General features: G+C 41.8%; 2 protein-coding genes across 2 annotated transcripts; both read right to left on the bottom strand.

The window, feature by feature from the left end:
* On the bottom strand, positions 1-24,532 carry LOC149436152 (uncharacterized). Its single transcript, XM_089661961.1, has 3 exons — positions 24,465-24,532; positions 1,204-1,309; positions 1-739 (listed from the first exon to the last, which is right to left on the bottom strand). The coding sequence occupies exons 1-3, from the start codon at positions 24,483-24,485 to the stop codon at positions 270-272; spliced, it is 597 nt and encodes a 198-aa protein (XP_089518087.1). The 5' UTR covers positions 24,486-24,532; the 3' UTR covers positions 1-269.
* Positions 23,812-26,768, bottom strand: LOC149436151 (E3 ubiquitin/ISG15 ligase TRIM25-like). The gene has a single exon (XM_089661958.1). The coding sequence runs from the start codon at positions 26,686-26,688 to the stop codon at positions 25,108-25,110; it is 1,581 nt and encodes a 526-aa protein (XP_089518084.1). The 5' UTR covers positions 26,689-26,768; the 3' UTR covers positions 23,812-25,107.
* Positions 26,769-27,543: the final 775 nt, after the last annotated feature.

The raw sequence follows: 27,543 nt of genomic DNA, 5'->3' as shown, positions 1-27,543 counted from the left end.
TTATTAAAGTTGGCCTTTCTGAAATTTATTGTTTGTCATACCAACATTTTCTCTTTCCTGTAATTCACAGCAAACTTAAATGTATGACTACTATAAGCCAGGTTGTCCATTAATTTCAGCATCTGATGTCATCTCCATGTTATTTGAAATAAGTAGGTCCAACAGAGCATTGTTTCTAATTGGATGTTATGCCTTTTCTCTTTTTATTTCCTTCTGTGATTTTATTATGGAAATTGCCTACTCCTCCATACTCCTCTTGTCATTTCATCCTAGGAGTCCTCAGAAGAAGAGTCCTCCTCTGTATCCTCTTCCTCAGACTCTTCCTCCTCTGCATCTTCAGATCCCTCCTCCTCGGCATCCTCTTCTTCAGACTCTTCCTCCTCTACATCCTCCTCATCCTGTTCCTCAGACTCCTCCTCCTCAGCATTTTTTCCCTCAGACTCCTCCTCCTCATTATTCTCTTCCTCAGACTCCTCCTCCTCTTCCTCGGACACCTCCTCCTCAGCATCCTCTTCCTCAGACTCCTCCTCCTCAGGATCTTCTTCCTCAGACTCCTCCTCCCTCTGGAAACACACATTTCTAAATATCTCAGCTCCCTGGTGCTCCTCAAAAGAATACTCCTTCTCTTCTACCTTCTGCATAGGCTGCTCAGAGGTGCTCTTCTCCTCCACTATGCTGTGAGGGTAAAACTGAGGTTGAGACCGGGCTAGCTGTTCCCATGAGAGGGCACCTGCTCTTTCTGGGCAGACATGAATAAAAATAAATGATATAAATATAAATAATACAAATAATTAAATAAGGCTTCTTTTAGGGCTCGATCACACCATGGTACAGAGACATCAGTTTTTCTGCACGCATTCTGCAAGGGTACAACAAAATCAATTGTTCTCTCTGTGCCCTGTTCACACCACAACACTAGTGTCCCGTGGAGATTTTTTTCTGCCCAGGAATCTGTAATGTTTATCAAACTCATTGAAGCGCATTTGTAAACTGATGTTTCTGTGAAATCTGCGTGTCAGTTTCCATCAGTTTTTCTGCATGTATGATGTGAACAAGGCCTTAGTGTTGTATTTTGACAATGTTCTGCAAAAATTTGTTGGGGGAGAATAGAAATTTTCAGCCCCCATCAGATAAAATAATAAAACAAATAAATAAGCTAATACACAGAAGAAAAGTAAAATGAGACTGTACTGTGCAATTTACCTTCATAAATGTTACTTGTGAGGCCATCCCAGGTTTCTGTCACCTTCTCCCATGGCAAGGCTGAAGACATGGCAAGTGGAGTGGAGACTGGCATCATTTTTGCTGCCTACGGTATATACAAAAATATACATATAGATAAAAAAAAAAAAACCTCAGTGAAATACAAATATATCAGTGCTATAAAACACAAAACCAATTTTTGTATGAGGAAAGCTGCTCACATAAATACCCACATACAGATACATCAAAGTAACCCAAAATACCACATGTAATGCACTTATCCTTAATCTTCATAAACTGTGAACAAGATTACTGTCCCTTTAAATAAAACACGCCACGTGTCAATTCCAAACAAATATAATCTTTAATTAAAATAGTGCAAAAATTGGAAAGAAAAGTTCAAATTCTCTCTCTGTGCTTCTATTTTTCCTGAAGACATTATTTGTAACGAAACGCATCTGGCGAAGCATGTCGTCTGACATCATAACATTTTTGTGCATGTGGGCTAGTCATTGATCCCGATAACGCCATTTTTGTTTACTGCAAGTATACCTGTTGATTGCAGACTTTGCACATGCACTTGTTTTATGAGGGTGCCCATATTTGTAATAAATAGGAACATTTTAAATGGTATTATGATATTTTCAACATGCTTTTATTATATGGTCCGTACTTGATGTGGTGTGGCAGCTGGAAAGGCTGGCCCAGAGTGTGTCTTTGTGGTTTCTAGGAGTCATCGATGGGATTTCTGTATGTCATTTGGATATTCCCTGGTAGCCATTCATGTGAGTCCTATGTGCTGTCCAAGAGCCCTGAGAGCCATCTGGGTGGGTCTGGATCAGGAAGGATCGTGAAGTGCTTGTATCAGAACAAGAGCTGTTTTGCCCAGGAGTTTGGCTACCTCTTTTGGTGGTGATGGCTAGATTAGTTCAATTTTTACACGTAGACTTTCTAACCGTTTGATTGCCCTTAGATGTCAACCCCTTACCAGCCAGTGTCATTAATACAGTGACAGTGTACAGTATTAGCACTGATCACTGTATTAGTTTCACTATAGATGTCAGTGTCGATTAGTCAGTTAGTGTACCTCCCAGCATCAGCTAGCCCTAGATTGCCCGCCACACTATCATGGTCCCACTATAAGTCACTGATCACCGCCATAGCAGTATAGTAAATTCCAGTATATATACCATAGTTTGTAGATGCTATACCTTTCGCAGAAACTAATTAATATACACCTATTTGGACTTTCTTTTTACCAAAAACATGCAGCAGAATACATTTTGGCATAAATTTATAAAGAGAAATTAGATTTTTTAATTTGTATACTGGATATGTTTTATAACAGAAAGTAGAAAATATTGTTTTTTTCAAACTGTTTGGTCTTTTTTCATTTATATTAAATAAAAAAACAGTGGTGATCAAATACCATCAAAAGAAAGCTATATTTGAGTGAACAAAATTATATAAATTACGTTTGGGTGCAGTGTTTCAAAACCAAGCAAACTGCCAGTTAAAGTAGCACAGATCTGAATAGCAAAAAATGCTCTGGCCAAGAAGGGGCTAAAACCCTCCAGAGCTCAAGCAGTTAAACAATGGCATTTGTCAGTCAATGGGCAACAATTATAAAAGAACAAAAGTTAAACCTGGGTGGCTAAATACTAACATAAAAAGGCACATTAATGAGAAAAAAACCTGTCCTTTAAAAAATATAAGACTGAATGGAATAAGACTGAATGATCACCATTGGAATTCCAAAACTGCATTGCAGGAAATGCAAGAACACAATCGGGGCAGGTAAAAAATTATGAGGGACATGAGAGAAAAAAATCCCCCAATATATTTTCAAATACACTGCTCAAAAAAATTAAAGGAGGACATCAGATCTCAATGGGGAACAATCTCCTGTTGGATATCTATACTGATATGGACTGGGTAATGTGTTAGGAACATAAGGATGCCCCATCGTTTGATGGAAATGAAAATTATCAACCTACAGAGGACTGAATTCAAAGAAACCCCCTGAAAATCAAAATGAAAAAATGATGCAGCAGACTAGTTCATTTTGCTAAATTTTCATTGCAGCAACTCAAAATGGTATTCAGTAGTTTGTATGGCTCCTGCGTGCTTGTATGCATGCCTGACAATGTCGGAGCAAGTTACTGATGAAATGACGGATGGTGTCCTGGGGTATTTCCTCCCAGATCTGGACCAGGGCATCACTGAGCTCCTGGACAGTCTGAGGTGCAACCTGGCGGCATCAGATGGACCAAAACATGATATCTCAGAGGTGTTCTATTGGATTTAGGTCAGATGAGCGTGGGGGCCATTCAATGGTATCAATTCCTTCATTCTCTAGGAATTGCCTGCATACTCTCGTCACATGAGGCCTTGTCATGCACCAGGAGGAACCCAGGACCCACTGCACAGGCGTAGGGTCTGACAATGGGTCCAAGGATTTCATCCTGATACCTAATGGCAGTCAGGGTCCCATTGTCTGTAGAGGTCCCCAGACCATCCCTGACCCAGCACCAAAAGGATCATGCTGAATGGTGTTACAGGCAGCATAGCATTCTCCATGGCTTCTCCACACCCTTTCACGTCTGTCATATGTGCTCAGAGTGAACCTGCTCTCATCTGTGAAAAGCACAGGGCGCCAGTGGTGGACCTGCCAATTCTGGTGTTAAATGGTAAATACCAATCGAGCTCTATTGTGCCTGGCAGCAAGCACAGGGCCCACTAGAGGACATCAGGCCCTCAGACTACCTTCATGAAGTCTGTTTCTGATTGTTTGGCCAGAGACATTCATGCCAGGGGCCTGCTAGAGGTAATTTTGTAGGGCTCTGGCAGTGCTCATCCTGTTCATCCTTGTACAAAGGAGAAGATACCGGTCGTGCTGATGGGTTAAGGACATTCTATGGCCCTGTCCAGCTCTCCTAGAGTAACTGCCTGTCTCCTGGAATCTCCTCCATGTTCTTGCGACTGTGCTGGGAGACACAGCAAACCTTCTGGCAATGACATGTATTGATGTGCCATCCTGGAGGAGTTGGACTGGTTGTGCAGCCTCTGTAGGGTCCAGGTATCACCTCATGCTACCAGTAGTGACACTGACCATAGCCTAATGCAAAACTAGTGAAAACCAGTCAGAAAATAGGAGTAGGGAAAAAAATGTCAGTGGCCTCCACCTGTAAAACCGTTCCTGTTTTGGCGATTGTCTCATTGTTGTCCATCTAAAGCACCTGTTGTTAATTTCATTAACACCAAAGCAGCTGAAGCTGATTAAGCTACTGCTACTTTACTGACCAGATCAATATCCCAGGAGTTTAAGTGACTTGATGCTATACTCTGTTAAAAAGTGTTCCTTTATTTTTTTTGAGCAGTGTATATTAACAGTAAGAAGGCTGTGTCATATATATTGGCCCCATAAAAGATGATCAAGGGAAGTTGGTCACTAGTGATAGGGAGAAAGCAACTGTATTAAATACATTGTTCTCCACAGTTTACAGAAACAAAAAGGGGTATAACAAACAAGACAGTCATGTTAATAACATTATACAGAATGAAACCTGTGCTCAAAAAAAGACTAGAAAATCTTAATGTGAATAAATCACTAGGACCAGATGGCTTACACCTAATAGTTCTCAAAGCTTTTAGCCATGTTATAGCCAGACAATTGTTCCTAATTTTAACAAACAGCTTACTGATCAGAATGGTAGTGGCAGATTAGCAAAAAGTAAACGAGATACCAATATTCAAAAAAGGACTGGGATATATACCTGGAAACTACAGACTAGTCAGCCTAACATTAATAGTATGTAAACTGTTAGAAGGCATGATAAAGGACCATATCCAAGAATTTGCTGATGAGAACAGTATATTTAGTGGTAACCAACATAGATTTATGAAGGACTGTTCTTGCCAGACCAACTCTATAAAATTCCATGAGGAAGTGAGCTTTAATTTGGATAAAGGAAGGACGTAGTGTATCTAGATTTCATTAAGGCATTTGATACAGTAACCCATAATTGCTGAACTTTACAAATTGAGATCATTTAGCACTGATGATATTATATGTACCCAGACAGAAAACTGGTTGCAGGAGTGAGTTCAGAGGGTGGTTATTAATAACGTATATTCTGAATATACAAAGCTAAGCAGGGCAATAACTTCACAATAGGTTATAGTAACTTTACAAAAAGACCTAGTTAAAATAGAGGAATGGGCAGCTATATAGCAGAGGAGGTTTACTGTAGAAAAATGTAAAGTTTGGGTGTACTAGGGAGCTAAAAATATGAATGTGTTACTCACTAGGGGGAGAACGTCTGGGGAATCAAGGATGGAAAAAGACCTGGGATTCTTAGTAGACTACAGACTCAGCTATAATTCCACCACTTTACAAAACTCGGCCACAACTTGAGTATGCAGTCTAGTTTTGGTCACCAATCTTCAGGAAGAATGTCCCTAAACTGGAGAGTCCAAAGATGGGCAACAAAGCTAATAAGGATGTTGGAGGACTTTAGTTACAATGAACAATTACAAAAATGTTGTCTCCCTGTAGAACACACACTTAAGGAGCATTGAGAAGAAACTAGTTAATCTAATGACTCTAAAGTAGACACAGAGGGGTTTATTTACTAAAGCTGGAGAGTCCAAAATCAGACTCCCTTCTGCATAGAAACCAATCAGCTTCTAACCTCAGCTTGTTCAATGAAGCTTTGGCAATGAAACCTGGAAGCTGATTGGTTTCTATGCAGAAGGGAGTCTGATTTTGGACTCTCCAGCTTTAGTAAATAAACTCAGAGTCTCACAATGAAGATGGATGAGAAGAGGTCCCATCATAAACTGTGTAAGGGATTCTTTACAGTTAGAGCAGTAAGGATGTGAAACCCCTTTCCATAGTAGCTGGTGAGATTGCAGATAAATTCAAAATCTTTTAGATGTGTTTCTTAGCAAATACAATGTAAAGAGATATGGAAAATGGTAGTGACATAAACACACACACACGCACACACACACACACTCTTAACTAGATGGACTGGTGTCTTTATTCAACCTTACCAACTACAGAACTATGTAAGAGGTCTATTCACAGTCTGTTACCTTCATGGTGACTTACCATTTATGAATTGTGGTAGTACATAGTAAAATATGCATTTTATTGCACTTTAGTGCAAATGCACGGTACTATGTGCATTGTGGTACAAGTTGTTTAGGAGAGTACCCCACTGGAAACATAAATCATCTGTCAATGCACCTGTGCTACATCCCAACAAAATGCACATGGCTCTGCACTGCATTGCTGAATATACTTCGGGTCCATTTTTTCATGCATTAGAGTGTTGTCTTTAAAGCGTGAAAACATGTCTGAAGAGCCCAAACAAGTCTGAAGAGCCCGAAAATTTTAGGCAGTGCACATGGCCAGAATGAAAATATACACACATGTATTCACTATAGTTGATTGCACATTCCCATATTCATTACAACTCTTGCTTTGCAGAAACAATTATCCATATAAATTATTTAATTATTAATGTTATTTTAATAGATGGTATTTCTTAAAAAGGTCAAGTTATGTACATTTAAAAAATATATAATGACCTCTGTAACTGCAGGTACTCTGGAGCATTTCATCCTCAGAATTAGAAGGGAGAGTAAAGTCCCCCGAGTTATCAAGTTACTAAGGTTGAATGAAGACATAGAACCATCCAGCTCGGCGTGTGTGAGCAGGCTGCAAATTTTCATATCCCTGTATATTGTGTTCATTAAGAAACATATTTAACACCTTTTTTAAAGTTATCTACACTCTTTGCTGCTAATACTAACTGTGGAAGTGAGTTCTACATCTTTGCTGCTATAACATTAAATAACCCCTTAGGCTTCTTGTCCACCTTCATTGTGTGGTCACGTGTCTTCTTCAGAGACCTTAAATTAACAGTTTTATATCAATATTGCAGTCACCATTGATGGATTTGTATATTGCGATCATATCACCTCTTAAGTGCCTCTTCTCCAGGGAGAATAGGTTTAATGTTTGCAGTCATTCTTTATAACTGAGGTCCTCCAGCTCTCTCACTATTTTTGTTACCCTTCTCTTAACTCTTCCTGGTTCAAGGACATCCTTACTGAGAATTGGCAACCAAAATTGAACTGCAAACTCAAGTTGTGACCAGACCAGAGTTTTGTAAAATAGTAAAATTATAGCTTTATCTCTTGAATAAATACCCATTTTGCTGCATGATAAAATACTTTTTAAGTCTGTGGTTTACAGAGCCCCCCAGATCATTTTCTACCTCAATTCCCCCAAAGAATTTGTTCCTGTTGAATATCATTTAGCCTCCAAGGACAAAATTGTACATTTTTCAATAGTAAACAACTGACAAGTAGCTGCCAACCCCTCTATTTTGTAATTAAAAATAAGAGCATCAGAGGGTCATCTAAAGAGTCCATAATCATTTATTGATGGTTATTGTATCAAAAAATGTTTAAAGGACAGACAATACCCCTTCATCAGGGCTCCGATAAAAAATAACAAGGCTTGTTAGTGGACTCTGTTTGGAAGCTCTTAGGCCTAGTTCACACTGGCATTGAAAGAGGCATATGCATATGATACAATGACTAGCACACAGTGCTATTCACATTATCAAAACATGAAGTGTTAGTGTCACATGGCTTCAAAATTGAAGCCTCATGTTGAGTCAGGAGGAGTTTGAAGCCTTTTAACACCTCCCATTCAAGTCTATGGTAACGCTCCTCAAAAGCACTGGCAGATGTTTGCGCGGCATTTGCGGTGCGGTTGGGGAGTGTTAATAACATTACAGTTTATTTAGTTTGTGGTGTGGCTTTAACGCTTGTCAAATGCTTATAAAACGCTTCAAAACTGCACAGAGGGCGTTTGTGGAGCGTTTTTTAACGCTTGTAAAAAGCCAGTCTAACTTCCATACTAAAACCCATTAACACCTGTCTAACGCCTATACTAAAGCTATAGGAGTGTTTGGGAAGAGTTAGAAATTTAGTCAAGTGTGAACAAGCCTGTTATTCAGGAAAAGGACAATAATAATCACAATGAATATGTGCAGAGTCCAATAACAAGTCTTGTTATTTTCTTCAGAGCACTGATGAAGAGAGTTTGTCTGCCCCCGAAATGTGTTGGTTGCCTTTTATCTTTCTGTTTTCATATGGTTACCATATATAAAAGATTATGGGCTTTTAGGACAACCCTTTAGCACTCTTATCTTTGATTGCATTTGGTTTACTCAATTTGAGAGTCTACCGTCCATTTGGGGGGGGGTCCCATTTTACGACAGAGCCACTGAGGTTAAGTCCTCAAGGCCAACTGTTCTAAGTGATAGATATAAGATCAGGGTCCAGTGCCTCACATCTACTCTATCTTGAACAGCCCTCTATTTCATCAAGTTAAATTAGCTTTATCATGCGGCAAAGTTATTACCCTGCGTAGTTTGGTATCATCAGCAAAAACTGAGATTGAATATTTTATTCCATCCTCTATTTTATTAGTAAACAATTTACCCAGAATTGGCCCCAAGACAGAGCCCTGAGACACACTGCTCACAACTCAAGACCATGTAGAAAAAGGGCCCTTTATCACTACTCTCTGTTTTTGTTTTGTTTTTTTACTTTCTGCAGCAATGAGTTTTTCGTACTCAACCTTAGATGTCCTGATTGTACTCTTGCATTTCTTATTGCATTACTTGTAGTTCTGTGCTAAAAAATGGTGCAATTTATTATTATACTGTAAGAAACACAGCTAATTAAAGTTGGCTCTTTTGAAAGTTGATGTTCTTGTCATATCTGCATGTCTCTCTGTCTTCTAATTTACACCAAACATAATTATTCTGTAATTACTAACACACAGATTTTCTCCAATTTCCACATCTTCCACATTTTCGTCTGCCGAATCACTATCAGGGTAGTTGATACCGGTAATAAATATTAATAACAATTGACCCCATAATAAAAACATTGACCTGCTTCCCCACCTTTTTTAACTATGAAAAGTGATGTGTCTTCTCCTTATTTCTGAGGATAGGGGACCTATAGCATACGCCCGCAATTAATTTACTTTTTGATTTGTTCCTTTAAAGCTCCATCCACACCATCATAAGTCTCATTGGTAATGTAATTTCTCACATTCACTTTCAGATTGTTCTTGACATATAGACATGCCCCTTCCCCTCTTCTATCTATCATGTCTGTGCAAAACAGAGCATACCCTTGAATTTTTGCAACTTAGTCATTTGAGCAGTCTAACCAGGTTTACCATACGCCTCAGGTAACAGAGGTTCTAGCTCTTCTGTATATTTACCTTTAAATTTTGTACTAGCTTTTAGTATTTTCCACGTTTTCAGTCTTGGATTACATTTATATTCAGCAACCCTACCAGCATTAGACTACACTATAGTTTCTCTGTTATCTAATTTGAGCCCCCCTTCCCTTCAGTTTTGCCCACCTCCAAATTCAATGCTCACTTAGACCCTTGTGCACTGCATGGTATATTCTTCACTGATCCCTCCCTCCAGATCCTAGTTTAAAGACTACAGTTAGTTCACCTTTAGCAACATTTTACACATTACACCTGTATTTAGGCTGTAACATGTGACATGTTGCTAAGAAATCCCCCCCCCCCCCAACCCGTGACAGAGGGCAGGGGACCTTCTCCCCACAGCTATTGTCACATTTAAAATTACAATGGTTACAGCCATGTCATTCATTCACACCAATCTTTTAACATGTCCTGCCTGCCACTGCTGCAGCTGAACTTGTAGTTCTCAATGGCCTATGAGAGCAATGATTAGCGTACTCTTAAACTGATGGCTGTATGGAGGTACAAAGTCTCTGCAGGAGCATGACATTGATCACCTGATACTGGTCATGGGTGCAGTGCTCTGCAGGCTCCTGAGAAAAAAAGAATACAGTAAATGCATATTTTTTACTTGTAAAAACGTGCATTTATTATTTTTAAACAAAGCTGAACTTAGCCTTTCAAAGCTCATCCAACCTTTTAACCATTTTCTCCCCCAACCGAGCCGCACCCTCCCCATTTTGGTGCAATCCAACCCTACTGCAGCGACAGTAGCCAAATCAAAACAGCCCAGTCCCCTTTCAGGTATGGATTTTGGTACAGGAAGTATTTCTAAAAATACTACTTTGGAGGTCATTTTCTTTAACTTGGCACCAAGCCCCTGAAATAATTTTTAAGGATACTCCATATTCCTCTAACTTTGGCATTTGTACCAATGTGTACCATGGCAGCTGGGTCCTCCCCAGCCCTACCTAACAATCTGTACATTTGATCCGCAATGTGTCGAACTTGAGTGCCCTGTAACCATACTGTTCATCAATCATGATCTTTGAGACAGATTACCCTATCTGCCCTTCTGACTATGGAGTCCACTACCACCAGTATCTTTGTATCCTTTTCCTTGGTCTCAGCACTCTGCTGTCCCTTCTTGCTGTACACCACCCAATATGGGTTTACAGCAATGAATAGAGGCTTCTATTTTACTGTTGGAACAGGGGAGCAAAATGATCTACTGAAGAAAAAATTAAAATAAAAGAAAATGCTGTGAAAGTTGTGGATGAATTACTCCTTGATGTCTGCTAGAGAGTGGCTACGTTCATTCTCCATGGTCCTACTGTATGTAGAAATGTAGCCACCCTCTCTTTCTCACTTAGATGGATTAAGGACTATGGGATGTGAAGTGTGCAGCATTGCACATGACTGCAACTAACATATGTAGCGCCCTCTAGGTAGATAAGATTTTGTGCTTAGTCAGAGGCTTGTTAGAAGCCTGGGATGAGTCAGCCTCAGAGTGAAGCAGTGAGGTTACCTCAGATCACGCTGGGAGGCTGTACAGGTCGGGGCTTCTGGAGTCCACCCACCTAGATACTATGGGAACTTTCTAGAAGAGGGATGGAGGAGGGGAGGAGGCCTGGATTTACATGTTTAGGGGAACCTAGCTAATCCCCAGGCAAGAGGCCTGGCATGGTGACTAGGACAGCCCTTAAATGTGAGGAAGCCTGCACAGCAGGGTAGTGTCTGTTGGAGTCGGTTTGAAGATGGACTGAAGGAAGGTGCTGGAGATTGGAGCCTGGGAGGGGGCCCCAGAGAAGGGGACCTACCTACAAGCCAGAGCAGACAGAAGGGTCTCCATTGCCCTACAACCTTCTAGGTAAGACAGCCTGTCAGCAGGGAAGGAGACAGCCCAGCTTCGACCTGAAAGCAGATGCAACCACTAATCGACAGGACACTGTGAGTACTTCTACACCCCTTGGGCCACAGAAGAGGTTGGTCAGGTGCAATACCCAACTAGTTCTCATCTGGGACTACCCTGCAGTAGATTCTGTAAATCCTTGCCCAATGATACCCTCTGGACAGCCAGGTGGATGAGGAGAGTTTCATCTGGGGTCTGAGAAGGTACATCAAAAAGAGGACTCAGTGCTCCTTGCTAAAAGCTGGGGCTGATAATTGGTCCACATTGTGTACAGTTTGCTAAGAAGTTGTCCTCAAATTTTACAGTTCCTTGGGCATCCCATATACCCCTAGAGCCCATCCAAATTGTTAACCCCTAATACAAACAACAAAAACAAGCTCAAGGACCGTTTTACTGATTCGGAGAGAAAGTGTGGAAAATACATGTTGCCTGGCTGTGTAGAGCTTAGGGGGATCCAGCAAAAGCCAGTGGTCCTCAAGGCGGTAACGCTACACATACACTGCATATTTCAAACAGAAATGAGAGGAAAAAGGAAAGGTTCAGAAACTCACTGAGGATGTTACAAGGATGCAGAAAAACACAATATGAAACAATTTCATGAAAAATAGAATACAAGGCATTTAAGAAGTGGGTGTGTATGAATGTATGCTGCATCTGGCCCCCACTGGCTCTAAGTGTGAGAACTCAGTGATCACATGACCACTGAGTTCTCACTGCCACTGTGAGTAGAGAGTGGTGACCACTTTCTGGTCTACCCCCCCTGCTCACTGGAGCGCTGGGCTGTGGAGGGGGGGGGAGCGGGTGGCTCAGGCTCTCAGTGGATCACTGAGAGGCTAAACCGAGTGCTGCTCCACAGTCTTGGGTGGATCTCGAAATTAAAGTTGGGATCTTTCCCCAGCCTGGACTGGCTGAGTGACGTCAGCAGACAGTGGGCTTCAGCCTGCTGTCAGCTGAACATGGGTCAAAGGAGTGCAGATTGATCTGTACTCCTGTGATCCACAGGAGAGGTAGAGACAAAAGAGCTTTTTGGAGAGTAAGGGTATTGTTTAGTGTCACATTAGCTTTGTTAATATAATATTCTAATGTATAGAAGCATAAATTTACCTCTGATATTATACTTGATAAACCTTTGTGTAATGTGTGTGAGACCAGAGTAAAGTCCACATCACCTTGAAGGTGACAATTTCCCTCCTGTATATCACACAAGTCATCAGTGTATGGTTCCTGAAGGACAATCAATGGATCTGTCATGTTGCACAGCTCCTCAATGCCATGCATCTTCCTCGACAGTTCATCCTTCTTTTTTTCCAGATCCTGTATCAGATCGTTGACTGAAAGCAAGACCCCTTTTGTCTGGCCGGAAATCTGAGCAAGTACTTTTTGTTTCAGGTCTTCCAGGTGTCTCTTAAGTTTTTTAAACAGGGCGGTGATGTTCTTTTTTTCAACATGCGCTTTTTCTTCTGATTTCTTCCAATGGTCCTGCAGTCTCTGGACTCTTTGCTCTGTCTCCTCTCTCATGATCAACATTTTCTCTAGGGAATTTTTCAGTTTCTTCTTCCTTTCTTGAGCGGCCTCATTAAGCATCTCTACTTGGTGTCCCTGGTGTGCTCCATCAATCCTGCACAACAAACAGATACAGGTAGAATCCTCAGTGCAGTAAAAATCTAGGATCTTCTTATGGATGGAACATTTCCAGTTGTGCATGGTAGTGGTGGGATCACATAAGATGTGTTCTGATGACTTGCTGTGGACTCCCAGATGCTTTTCACAAAGAGAAGCTTCACACAACAGACATGACTTAACAGCAGGTACAGGAAATTCCATACAGTAGGTGCAGGGGATTCTGGTCTCCTCCTGATCAGTAGACAGGATATTGTCCAGTATGTTCCGCAAAGCAATGTTCCTGTACAGTGCAGGCCGCTTCACAAACTGTTCTCTGCATTCAGGACAGGAATAACCCCCAGGTCCCTCCTGTACATCCAGCACATGATTGATACACACACGGCAATAGTTGTGTCCACAAGTCAGGTTTACAGGATCGGTGAAAGTATTCAGACAGATGGAACATTCCAGCTCTGCTCTCACACTTGAGAACGCCATTGCAGCCAGCAGGAGAGAGAAATGAAAGTGAAAGTCTCCCACAGTCAGACCACAGAGGGTGTTGGTTATGTCCTCGTGCACACGGGACGTTTTTACAGCTGCTGTTTTTGGCTTTTGACATTTTTTTCTACAGTCAGTAACCCCCCAGCATGTTATCCTATGTATCCATGCACACATAGACTGTAGTCAATGTTTTTTGGCAGGGACATTTTTTGGCTGGAAAAAAAAACCCAGGACTAGTGGGTTTCTAGAGGAGTTTTTTAGCTGTAAAAGCGCTCTAATGCTGAGAAACGCAGCAAAACGCGGTACAATGCAGTAAAACGCCGCAAACCGGCTTTTTTTTTACTTTCTTTGACAAAAAAAAAATAATTTTTTTGATCAAAAAAAGGCAAACGTGGAAAAATGCCGCTAAACGCAGAAAAACGCTGCTAAACGCTAATGCAAAAACGCTAAAAAAACCTGAAAAACTTGCGTTTTTAACGTGACTTTACACAGCTAATGTTACCAGCATTATCAGAACACCCCGTGTGCATGAGGACTCAGTCCTCCTGCACAATGGATGTTTTTACAGAGGCTGTTTTTGGCTTTTGACGTTTTTTTCTACAGCTAGTAAACTCCCCAGCATGTTATCCTATGTATTCATGCACACATACTGTAATCAATGTTTTTTGGCTGGAAAAATAAACCAGAGCTAGTGGGTTTCTAGAGCAGTTTTTTTAGCTGTAAAAACGCTCTAATGCTGAAAAACGCGGTAAATTGCGGTAAATCAGCATTTTTGGAATTTTTTGATTTTTTTGGTCAAAAAAACCTCTAAAAAACTTTTTTAACGTGACTTTGCACAGCTAACGTTACTGCCGTTATTAAAACGCCCCATGTGCATGGAGCCTAAAGGTGTGACTGCGATAAGGTTATGTCAGAGACACCTTTTGCTATTTAATTTACAAATTTGTAAAGAAAAGCATAGGAAGAATATGTAAAAAGTACATTTGCGTAATTCCTGCTAAATACAATTGACAAGGCTTCTGGATATCTCTTAAAGAAAGCTGGGTAAAAGCATTCTGCATACAAAGGAACATGGAGGTGTTCAAGTCCACAATGGAGACAGTATTCACATAGCCCCAAATTAACCACTATGGCTCAAAATTGATATGGTCCAGAAACATTTAGACAGAATAAAGGTGAATAAAGCACCTGCACGATATTCATAAGTTTCCAATTTTTAGGAACTTATCACTGACTGGCATACAGAGCTGGGAGTGGGGGTTGTGCTGTGATGAGGGGGGGGTGCACTGATGATTTGGTTACTCCTGTCAGAAGGAGCAGTGGCCGGCTTCTGCTGGAGAGAGGGTTCAGCTTTGTTTGGGGGCACTCTGATGGGGGCAACTGATATATAAGGTTATTCTGATATCAGTTACTCTGATAAGGGCACTGATGTATGAGGGCACTCTGAGGGGAGCACCTTATGTAAGGAGACACTGTGATGGGGACAACTGATGTAAGGGGTCACTCTGATGGGGACATCTGATGTATGGGAGCACTCTGATGGGGACACCTATTGTAAAGGGGTACTCTAATGGGGGCAGCTGATCTAAGGGAGTACTCTGGTAAGCAGAGGCATAACTAAAACCTTCAGAGACCTGCAAGAAACCATGAAGGGCCCCTTTACCCCCAGCCGGGACCCTTCCCTCTGAGGCCAGTGGTGGAATGCCAGAGCCTGGTCGCAAGTGCGACCTTTGTGACTCTGGTAGTTCTGCCACTGGTGTCAGTAGTTTTTATTTTTCTATTTTTTAAATGATATTTTACGATTTTATTTTTTATTTCCAGTATTATTATGGTATTTTTATTATTTTCTACAATTTTTCTAGGATCCCTGATGGGGGGGGGGATCTTTGGTGAAATATCAGGGGTCTAAACAGACCTCTGATGTTTCGCCTTTGAGACAGAGTAAGGAGATTAATGAAACAGCCCTCATTCTCCATCTCTGTAGCCTCAGCAGCACAGAATAAATGGACAGGAATAGCTCTGTACAGAGCTTCTCGTTCATTCACAAACTGAAGCATATTAAACACAGTTGAATGAATGGACAGAGTCAGTGATCGGTACGAACCACTGACTCTATTTATTCAGACAAAGAAGGGGCAGGTAAATTACACATTTACTGGCCCCTTACCCACTCTCCATCCTGACAGCATCTCCTGCAACAGTCGGCCGGAGAGGGAATGGGGGAATCTGGCAGAGCTGCAGAGAATGAGAGAGCACAGGGGGCCCAACTAAGAGAGCAGGGAGGCCGGGAGAAAGTGGCGGGTGGCAGCATATAGAGGAACCGATCCCCTTCTCCTGGATTGCCTGCAGGAGGGAAAGTGGGTATTCAACGGCTGCAGGAGTAAGGGATTGGTTCCTCTGTATGCCTATTCTGCCCCTCCCATTCAGCTGTACAGGGGGACCACACAGGCCCCCTGGACAATGGGGCTGGGTCGCGATTGCGACCCCTGTAGCTGTGCCTTTGAATACTACTATTAATAATTATAATATTAATAATAATAATAAAATACAATCAAATATTAGTATTATTATAGAAATGATAAGGATAATAACAATATTAATAATCGCCAAACAATACAAATTTTATTATTGTTATTATTAATAATAATAATGAGATAATATAGGTATTAAAAATAATAAAAACAGTAGTAGTATATATTGTCAAACAATAATTTAAAAAAAGTTATAACAATATTAAAACAAATAATAATAATAATATTATACATATACTGTATATATATATATATATACAGCGGGGAAAATAAGTATTGAACACGTCACCATTTTTCTCAGTAAATATATTTCTAAAGGTGCTATTGATATGAAATGTTCAACACATGTCAGTAACATCCCATGCAATCCATACATCACATACAAAGAAACCAAAACGAATAAACTCAGAAATTAAGTTATGTGTAATAAAATGGAATGACACAGGGAAAAAGTATTGAAAACGCTAACTGAAATGTATTTAATACTTCGTACAAAATTAATTGTTGGTAATGACAGTTTCAAAACGCCTCCTGTATGGAGAAACTAGTTGCATGCATTGCTCAGGTGTGATTTTGGCTCATTCTTCCACACAAACAGTCTTCAAATCATAAAGGTTCCATGGGCCTCTTCTATGAACTCTGATCTTTAGTTCTTTCCATAGATACAGCTGCTGTGTTTTGAAGGATCTGTGACATGTGCTGTGTGCCCTCTTCCCCCGATCTGACCTGACAGCAGCCTCACCAGCCTGTGAGCTTCCTCTCCAGGAACTGCCCTGTGCATGTTCCTGCCTGTGCCCGCTATGCCGGGGATGCTGTGCCCTGGCGATGAGGGTGGCTCTGGGTGAAGAGCGACGCCGAAGGGAGAGGACGAGGCAGAAACAGCTACTATGGCATGAAGGATGTGACAGCTGGGGCAACCGGGTCCTCCTCAACTCCAACTGAGGGAATGGCTTGCTCCTGCTGGGAACAGGTGGAGTGGCCCAGAGTGCATGGACAGGACCGGGGAATCTACAGGAGAGCTGGTGAGGAAGAAGGAAGCTTGAATGAGCTTGTTGGGGAAGTTGGGTTCAGCAGGAGGGGCTGCGCCGCCCCCCCTTGAAAATTGCCACCCAAGGCAAATGCCTTGTTTGCCTCTGGTAAATATGCCACTGGGCAGAAGATGGGGGTATTGATGCCAGGGTTATATGTTGGTAGATGATGGGGGTATTGATGTCAGGGTTATATGTTGGTAGATGATGGGGGTTTTGATGCCAGGGTTATATATGGGTAGATGATGGGGGTATTGATGCCAGGGTTATATGTTGGTAGATGATGGGGGTATTGATGCCAGGGTTATATATGGGTAGATGATGGGGGTATTGATGCCAGGGTTATATGTTGGTAGATGATCGGGGTATTGATGCCAGGGTTATATGTTGGTAGATGATGGGGGTATTGATGCCAGGGTTATATGTTGGTAGATGATGGGGGTATTGATGCCAGGGTTATATGTTGGTAGATGATGGGGGTATTGATGCCAGGGTTATATATGGGTAGATGATGGGGGTATTGATGCCAGGGTTATATATGGGTAGATGATGGGGATATTGATGCCAGGGTTATATGTGGGTAGATGATGGGGGTATTGATGCCAGGATTATATATGGGTAGATGATGGGGATATTGATGCCAGGGTTATATGTGGGTAGAGGACAGTACATTATGAAGGATCTAGCAGTGCCCATGGTCCCCCCATAAACACCACTCCCCCTTTTGACATCTATGGCACAGCACTGTTCCAAACAAAAGGCACCACTCTGCCACCACTGAGGCCTCACACTGCGCACTGCGCAACACGTGAGCTAGTGACCGTGCGCCGTGTGAGAATGGAGTGGGCTGTGTGGGGCTCCATTGGCCAGCAGGGGTGGAGGAGGGATGGGGGGTGCCGGGCTGAGGAGTACCCTGGAGCGGAGACTGGTATTTGGATGGAATACTCACATTTCGAAGCCACTGTGAGCAGGGGGCGGTGCTGCCCCCTTGAAAATTTCTGCCCCAGGCAAACACCTTGTTTGCCTTGTGGTAAATACACTGCTGGTTGCCCCCCCCCTTCACAGCTCTCATCTGCTCAGTGACCCAGATCCGGGCAGCTTAGGGATGTCTCACTCTGATCTTGGATCACTAGGATGTGCAGACAGGGCAGAGGGTTGCTAGGCGTGACGTTAAGGCTAGTTCCCGAGCAGAAGTTTGCTCAATCTGGAGCTGGAAGCGAGGGAACCGGGGGCAGCAGAGGGAAGCTGGGTAGAAGGGGCGGCAGAATATAGAGGACATATATAAGGACACCTTATATATGGAGACACTCTGATGGAGATGCCTCATATAAGGGGGCACTTTGAATAATATACCTGATGTAAAGGGCACTCTGATGGGGACACCTGAAGTTTGGGGGTTTCTGATGTGGGAACCTAATGTATGAGGACACTCTGATGGGAGAACCTGATGTTTGGGGGTACTCTAATAGGGATACATTATGTAAAGAGACACCCTGATGGGGGCCCTGATACAGGGGGGCACTCTGATTGGGGAACCTGATGTATGGGGGCATGCTGATGGGGGAACCTGATGTATGGGGGCACTCTGATAGGGACACTTAATGTATGGGAGCACTTTGATGGGGACCCTGATGTAAGAGGCACTCGGATGGGGACCATGACATAAGGGTGCTCTCTGATGGTGACACCTGATGAATGGGAGCACTCTGATAGGTGAACTTGATGTATGGGGGCACTTTGATGTTGGAATCGGATGTATGGGGGAAGTCTAATGGGACACATTATGTGAGGGTGCACCTTGATGGGGACACCTGATTTATGGGGACACCCTTATGGGGAATTGATGTATGGGAGTACTCTGATGGGAACACTCTATATAAGGGGGTACTGTAATGTAGACATCTAAAGTAAGGGACACTCTGATGGGGACACCTGATGTAAGGGGGTACTTTGGTGGGGATACCTGATGTAAGGGGGTTCTCTGATGGGGGCAACTGATTTAAGAGGTACTCTGATGGAGACACTTTATGTAAGGTGATTCTATTTTCTTTTACTTGAAGTGTGGATGTGATTGGCCTACTTTTACAGTGAAGGAAATAAGTATTTGATCACCTGCTGATTTTGAATGTTTGCCCACTCACAAAAAAATGATCAGTCTAAAAATCGAATGGTAGGGGTATTGTAACACAGAGAGACAGAATAGCAACAAAAATTCAAAAGAAATGCATGTCTAACAAATGATGCACTGATTTGCATGTTCATGAGGGAAATAAGTATTTGATCCCCTTCACAAAACATGTCTTAGTACTTAGTGGTAAATCCCTTGTTGGCAATCACAGAGGTCAGACGTTTCCTGTAGTTGACCACCAGGTTTGCACACATCTCAGGAGGGATTTAGGCCCACTCCTCTTGGCAGACCCTCTCCAAGTCATTAAGGTTTGGTGGCTGACTTTTGGCAAGTCGAACTTTCAGCTCCCTCCACAGATTTTCAGTTGGATTAAGGTCTGGAGACTGGCTAGGCCACTCCAGTGACACCACCGACACAGTACATGGTGGTGTGCCCCCACTGTACATGGAGTGTGTACAAAAGCACTGCAGGCCTAGGCCGCTGCTTTCTGATCTGTAATCAGGGGCGGACTGACAACTCATGGGGCCCCCGGGCAACAGGAGGTCATGGGGCCCCTGTGTCCTTGCCCAAACTCAAAAAAGCCTATGAAAAAGGTAACAGGGGCATCTCATGGGGCCCCCTACTGACTCTGGGCCCTCGAGTAGTGCCCGAGTTTCCAAATGGTCAGTCCGCCCCCGTCTGTAATGTGTACTTTTTTTTACTGATCTGAATGTAGCTACACATTATGCTATTGGTGTGAATGTATGCTACTAACTCCAAATAGCAAGGGGGCTAGGCAGCTGGAGCTGCCTGTGTTCTGTCTGCAATCTAGGACACTAGATGGTAAAGGCCCGCTTCATCCTACCAATCCAGGACACTGGCTGCAAGAGAAGACAACCTAGGATGCAAGGCAGCAGATGCAGCCAGTGTTCTAGCAACCTAAGAGGCTTTGTGGTATGAGTTGCTTACTTTCTAGCAACCTAGGACGCTAGGCTGTAGAAGCTGCCTATGTTCTACTAATAATAATAAAAAATTAATTTTGTATAGTAATACAAATTTGTTTTGTGACTTGGTGCAACTTCAGTGCAACTTTCATGTGATTTTGATGTATCAGTGTTGTTTTCTTTAACCCTCACCTGGTCATCCTTGTTGTCTAAAAACTTCCTCCCAAGCACATTCCATTCACACCTCAGCCTGACAGAAATGTGTATTCCTGCTTGTGTTTTTGCATTTTTTTTTTTTAAGCGTAAACGCGTGTAGCACATAGGGCAGCCCTATGCATGCAATATGCCCCAAATTAACTCAAGAACATTATCAGTCGTCACATGTTTTTTAAGTGTGTATTTAGATGCGTTTGTAGGGCGTTTTTGCTAACTGTGTCTGCTAACCATGATTGAGGTGTCATTAACAATTAGTCTGCGTTCACATCTGCGTGTTTCTGAATGCGCAGCAACCCGCACAGAAAATGCATACTTTGCCATGCATTTTAGAAATGCGCTGCAAACATGCATCACACTTGCGTCACCATAGTAGTAATGTAAGCTCGATGAAAGTTTATGAAACATGCTTCAAAGCATGCATTTTCTGAGCAGGTTGCCACACGTTCAGAAACACAGATGTGAACGTAGCCTAAATGTCAACACAAGCGGGCCAAGCCTTCTTGACATGCATGGCAATTCATGTGTTTTCTGTGCAAGTTGCAGCATGTTCAAAAATGCGCAGATGTATGTGTTTGCTGTGTGTTTTGAAAATGCTCGGAAATGCCCATTGTGCTTGCATTGCCATTAGGCTGCATTTGCATCTGCGCATTTTAGAATGTGCAGCAAACTCGCGTCACTCTTGCATTGCCATTTAGGCTGCGTTTGAACCTTCCAAATGTGTGGCTACTTGAACAGAAAACATGCTTTATTATGTGTTTTGGAAATGCCCAGCAAATATGTTGTGCTTGCATTGCCATTTAGGCTGCATTCACATCTGCACATTTCCAAACGTGTGGCAACTCGCACAGAAATTACATGCTTTGCCATGCGATTTGAAAATGCGTGGCAATGTTTGTTGTATTTGCGTTACCATTTAGACATCTGCATGTTTCCGAATGCACGGCAACCCGCACAGAAAATGTGGGTTGCCATTTAGGCTGTGTTTGCATCTGTGCATTTCTGAATATGCGTTGTGCATTTTCTGTGCGATTTGCCGCATGTTTGGAAATGCACAGATGCGAATGCAGGCTAATTGTTATGACACGCTAATCACAGTTAGCAGACACGTGCTTTGCTGCGCAATAAAATGTGCTACAAACACACCAAAATGTGCATGAAGAAAAGTTTTTTGAGCTACTTTGCTTGCATTTGTCGTGTATAGGGCAGCCCATTCAAGTGAATTTTTACATGTGAAAAATGCACAAAAAACATGAGCGGGAACGCTACTCTCAGGTGTGAATGGGATGTGCTAGGGAGGCAGTTTTTAGGCAGCAAAGATGACCAGGGTGGAGAGGTGAGAGTTAAAAAAGCAACACTGATCCATAAAAGTCTCATTCTTATCTAATGCTGATGAGATATGTAAGATAATATACGTAGAAGTCTATTGGGCCAAGTTGCACTGAAGTCACTCAAAAGTAGTGCAGGATCTATTTTTTTGGTCGCATCAACCACTGCCATTAAGATGGCACATATTAAAATCAATGTATTTTCACTTGTCTTGTGACTTTCTATGTCACCCAGTTGTAAATAAATCGTGGTAGTGTAAACCAGGGCTAAGGGTTTGTTCACTTTTCTTTGGATCAACTGCAGGTTTATAGTGATGAAGATGCTGATTCTTCACACCAAAATGCACTCAATACATAGGCATAGGAACCTTCAGCTGGCATGTGGACACTCAGGATCAGGTGGAGGTGGGAATCACAACTTTTTGGGGGAAAAGACACATCCATCCATATGTACCGATGCCTAGTAATTGTTATACTTTTTGCCTGGATCTCCTCCTTGTTCTATTGAAAATGTATATGTTGCTCATAGCTGAGAGTTTGCTTCTGTTTAGATCAGTGGTGGTCAACTTGAAAATGATAGAGGGCCTCAAATGTGGCGCCCAACACTTCCAGAGGGCTGAAAAATAGGCACATTGTGTTAAATTAGGCAACCTTTCAAGATGAACAGGCTATAATGAAAATCAACACCCAAAAATGTTGGTCTTGATGCATTTTTATATCAGCGTATCTCAATGCACACTGAAGAAGTTGAAGTACAATAACCCCCACCATTGGTGTCAGTGGTAGTAATAATATCCAGCATTGGTGTCAGTAGCTGTAATATTAACCCCCAACATTGGTGCCAGTAGCTGTAATAATAACCCCCAACATTTGTGTCTTTAAGTGTAAAAATTAACCCCCAGCATCTGGGTGTCAGTGATAGTAGTAAGCCCTCGGCATAGGTGTCAATGACCATAATAACAACAACTCTTAGCACCTTGTCAGTGAGTGTATTAATAATGATGTGTGTGAACAAACACAAATTGTAACAATCTTATACTCTGAATCTTCTGAATCAACTCAGATAAACCATGTGCATGGAACAGTGATGAACAAACAAATATAAAATAAAATAAAAATAAAAAAATGTCCCAAAAAGTGACTTTGTGCTGAAAAATCTTCAATAATTATAAATCGGTGACTGCTTGTGAATCCTCCCTCAAGTGAAGATATGCGCTCACCTCATAGGAAGCCTGCAATTAGGCTATATAAGCTTGCGGTTCACCTCCTTTGGAACCTGCTTGTTTGGAACTCCTGTTATAAGATATCCATGGTATACGGCATATGCTATGGAATGAATCTCCTCTCCAGAGGGTGCTATTCCTCTATGTTTTCATCTCCATGCGGTTCAGAAAATTACGCCCCAGGCCATAGGAGGTCTGTACAGACATGAAGCTGTGTGTGATCCAACTTGGATTTTCCACTCCTAAGGTGTTCCTATGTTCTGATATCCTTCGTCTTTAAAAGTGAAGCACTGGCTCCGGTCCCACGATGATCGTCGTGGGACCGGAGCCAGTGCTTCACTTTTAAAGACGAAGGATATCAGAACATAGGAACACCTTAGGAGTGGAAAATCCAAGTTGGATCACACACAGCTTCATGTCTGTACAGACCTCCTATGGCCTGGGGCGTAATTTTCTGAACCGCATGGAGATGAAAACATAGAGGAATAGCACCCTCTGGAGAGGAGATTCATTCCATAGCATATGCCGTATACCATGGATATCTTATAACAGGAGTTCCAAACAAGCAGGTTCCAAAGGAGGTGAACCGCAAGCTTATATAGCCTAATTGCAGGCTTCCTATGAGGTGAGCGCATATCTTCACTTGAGGGAGGATTCACAAGCAGTCACCGATTTATAATTATTGAAGATTTTTCAGCACAAAGTCACTTTTTGGGACATTTTTTTATTTTTATTTTATTTTATATTTGTTTGTTCATCACTGTTCCATGCACATGGTTTATCTGAGTTGATTCAGAAGATTCAGAGTATAAGATTGTTACAATTTGTGTTTGTTCACACACATCATTCTTAATTATTGTAATTTTTATAATATAATGATTTAAATAATCATGTATTGATTGAAGGTTTGAGAGCGCAACACTCAATATATTTTTATTTTGCATTTTATCACATTGGTAGTTATGTGCTAGAGGTTTGCGATCCAACATTAGAGAGTATAAAATAAGGAATTTTTGTCTGCCTTCTGGCTCGCAAGACTTTTCAAATATTCGAGTGTATTAATAACCCTCAGTATTAGTATCAGTAAGTGCAATATTACCCCTGCATTAGTGTCAGTGAGTGCATTAATAACCCTTAACAATGAAGTCACTTGAAGCAAAAATAACCCCCAACATTGACATCAGTGGATGCAAAAGTAACCTCCAACCTTGGGGTTAGTGAGTTCAATAATAACTCCCAATGTTGATGTCAGTGCATGCAATAATAACTCCCAACATTGGTGTCAGTGGCCGTAATAATAGCCCCAAGCACGTATGTCAGTACTATTAACCCTCCCAACATACACATTGGTGTCACTGACAGTAAAATGTAATCCCTCCAACATTGGTGGTCAGTGGCAGTGAAATGTAACCATCCTGTTCCCCTGCATTGGTGGTCCGTGGCAGTGAAAGTAAATTCCCCATCTTTTTCCCCCATTTAAATGTAAAACCTAGATGCAGCCAAAATTTTAAAAAACCACACAAATCAGCACAAGGGACATACTGTAACTTACAGTCAGTAGGATGTTTCCCATGTGCTGATGCCACAAATTCTCATCAAGAGTGTCCAACTATGTCCCCCTCTCCATCCAGCTGCTATATACATAGAAGTCATATAGCTTATATGAATGAAATGTGATCTATGAATGGAGGATGAGCAAATAACTGAAAGGTCCACCCCCTCCACCTGATCACATAAACAGATACTGTATTTATAAGAACATTGCACTTCTCTGCAACTGATGACCAAGTCCCTCAAGCCACTTTACAGGCAGATGGCCCTACCCTAATATACTAATATAATAAATACTCAAACAATGATTCACACTATGCACACCAACAAAATGCACCCTTTCAATAACGCACAAATGAAACAAATTTAACTTACTCCCTTTCCTTTTTTTCTTACCAGAATATTTTTTTTAACATGTACCAATATTTTTATTTTTTTACACTCAGAAAAGGTCAGCTTTCACACATCGGTGGTTCTCCTGTTTCTGTACAATGCCTACTCTGTCCTGTGCCTAAGGAGCATGCGTAAATCCTGCAACCCACTGACTGGAGCCACTCTCATTGCCCCATGCTAGAGATGGTGTATGTCAGTAAATGAACATAATTTTGTTTTGTGATGTTACCAGTCTCTGAGTTTACAGTATTTTATCTTTGCCAATTCCCTCCAATTATCTTTAGACAACCATATAGTCCTACACTCAACACAGCATGGAGGGGCTCAGTGAATGTGGTTGTGAAAGTGTGAAGGTGTTGGATTGGGTCACACAGGTTATAAAAGGAAATCTGCCCAGCCTCATAATCCAGATATATCCTGACCCTGTCACTGGAGATATTAGTAGGTAATGGGATCTTGGTACTGTCATGTATCACAGAACACTGATTTCTCTGGCTTTCCAAAACCCAGGACTTCTTATTATAGCCAATCCATGACTGGTCTCCTCTCCTGTCTATACTGGGGTAACACATCCCGATACTCCACCATTGCGATCCCCCAACATCCACTTCCCAGTAATGTTGCCCTGACAAAAAACTCTGGCAGCTTAACACCTGAGGATCATACTGAAATCTCTCTGGTGTTTCTGGGCAATTCTGATTTGAAGACCAGGATGCTGTTTTTCTGTCATCTGAAATATGTAGATTATTACCAGCTGTGTTTACATCCAGTAAAATATCTTCAGGTTCATCTATACAAATCTCTTCATTTACCCCAATATCAAATAAATCTGTGTATAATGTGTGTGAGATGCCAGCCATCTCAAGGTCAGTTCCATCATGAAGGAGTTGATCTTCTGTGTCTTTATTATCTCCATCCTCAGTATCACACAAGTCACCTTCGTTAAACTCCTGTAAAACAGTCAAAGGATCCGTCATGCCACACAAATCCTCAATGTGATGCATTTTCCTGGACAACTCATCCTTCTTTATTTCTAGTTGTTGGATCAGATCAAGAGCTACGAGGGAAAGCTGCTCTGCAACCCTGGACATCATATTCGGGACTCTCTTCTCTAGGTCCTCCAGTTGTCTCTTGAGGTCTCTAAACAGGGAAGAGACTCTCTCTGTGTTACTAGTTGCATTTTGTACTAGTTTACCACTGCTTTCATGAAGACTCTGAATGCTTTGCTCTATCTCCTCTTTCTTTATCATCAGTTTTTGAAGAGAATTTCTAAGTTTTTTCTTTTTCATTTCAGAGGCCTTAAACAGTGACTCCATATGGTGACCTTTGTGTTCCCCAATCAGACAACAGGACACACATATGCAGACTGAGTCCTCAATGCAGAAATACCTCAAAAGTTCCTTATGAATAGAGCATTTTCTCTCTTCAAGGGAAGTTGTAGGATTGGTTAAGACGTGTTCTGCTGAGGTTTTGTGGACTATCAAGTGTTTATCACACAAATAAGCTTCACAATGCAAACAGAATTTAACAGCAGGTTCAGGAAAATCCACACAGAATGTACAGAAGACCCCTGTCTTCTCTTGATCTGGCTGTGTAGGCAGGAAATTCTCCACTATGTTACACAGCGTAATGTTCCTCTGCAGTGTGGGACGTGTTGTGTATTGTGTTCGGCATTCAGGGCAGGAATGAAGTCCAGACCTTGTCTGTGTTTCCAGCACACGATCAATACAGTCCCTGCAGAAATTGTGTCCACATGCCAGGTTTACGGGATCGGTGTAAATCTCCATACAGATGGAGCACTCCAGCTCCCTTCTTATTTTAGCAGAAGCCATCGTCTTTTCCCAAGCTTATGAGTTCAGCAAAAAGCAAAGTACAGTCATCTGTCGCAGTCCTACAACAAACGTCTGTTGAGTCAGCTGGTGTAAACACACATGGGCGTGTTTTATATGTGTACTGGGGCGTAACTACGAATCATGGGAAAAAGTTTGATCTTAACATGCCTAAATGAAGAAGAGGCAGCAGGAGAGTTGTAAGCATAGTCAGTGCACTGCTAAGGAGCAATGCTTTGGATAAAAATTATTGTTGTTCATATTAATATTGCTACTACAACCATATAGTAGAAACAACAACAATAATAATAATAATAATAATAACAACAATCATAAGGATAATGTATATTATTACAAAATGATTAATGCTGTTACACACAATTACAATTATGTTCCCATGCATTGCGTTTTATGGCAGACTATTTATTTCAATAGGATGTGTAATGCCTGTGAAATGTGCAAAAAAGGTGCAGGCATGATTTATAAAATTGTGCCATACCAAAAAGCATGGTACTGTGGTACCCTACGTTTTGGTAGGTGTGAACACGCACATTTGCTAGATGCATGGGGGTGCACAAGGCAGCACGTTTTTGTACAGTGCGAGAAGTTGTGTGATTCTGTACTCTGCTGTCCTATAAGGTTTTAGCAGAGCGTGTTGACTGGTTTAGATATAAAGAGTTAATTTCAGTCTGTAGCATAAGGTAATATGTCCAATGGTCTTCTGCAGCTGGGAGTGGGGGCCAGTGAGAGTGTCTCAAAGTTATTGAGCCTCTCCTTCCTCCGCATCCCAGCCCTGGCCTTGATCTGTTGGCCATTCTTGAGAAAGTGGTTGAATTGCCAGAAATTTGCCATGCGTAT

Source organism: Staurois parvus, unplaced genomic scaffold (genome assembly GCF_062004578.1).
Source record: "Staurois parvus isolate SC_StPar_1 unplaced genomic scaffold, SC_StPar_1.0 ptg001417l, whole genome shotgun sequence".
Lineage (NCBI taxonomy): Eukaryota > Metazoa > Chordata > Amphibia > Anura > Ranidae > Staurois > Staurois parvus.
The sequence above is the reverse complement of the archived record's forward strand: the minus strand, read 5'-3'. Positions and strand labels throughout refer to the sequence as shown.

Coding starts and splice junctions, on each gene's coding strand:
- LOC149436152 (XM_089661961.1), bottom strand. CDS start 24,485: ATGGGAAACATCCTACTGACT. Junction 1,310..24,464: donor TGGGAAACATCCTACTGACT/GTAAGTTACAGT, acceptor TATATACCGTAG/GCAGCAAAAATGATGCCAGT. Junction 740..1,203: donor CACAAGTAACATTTATGAAG/GTAAATTGCACA, acceptor ATGTCTGCCCAG/AAAGAGCAGGTGCCCTCTCA.
- LOC149436151 (XM_089661958.1), bottom strand. CDS start 26,688: ATGGCTTCTGCTAAAATAAGAAGGGAGCTGGAGTGCTCCATCTGTATG.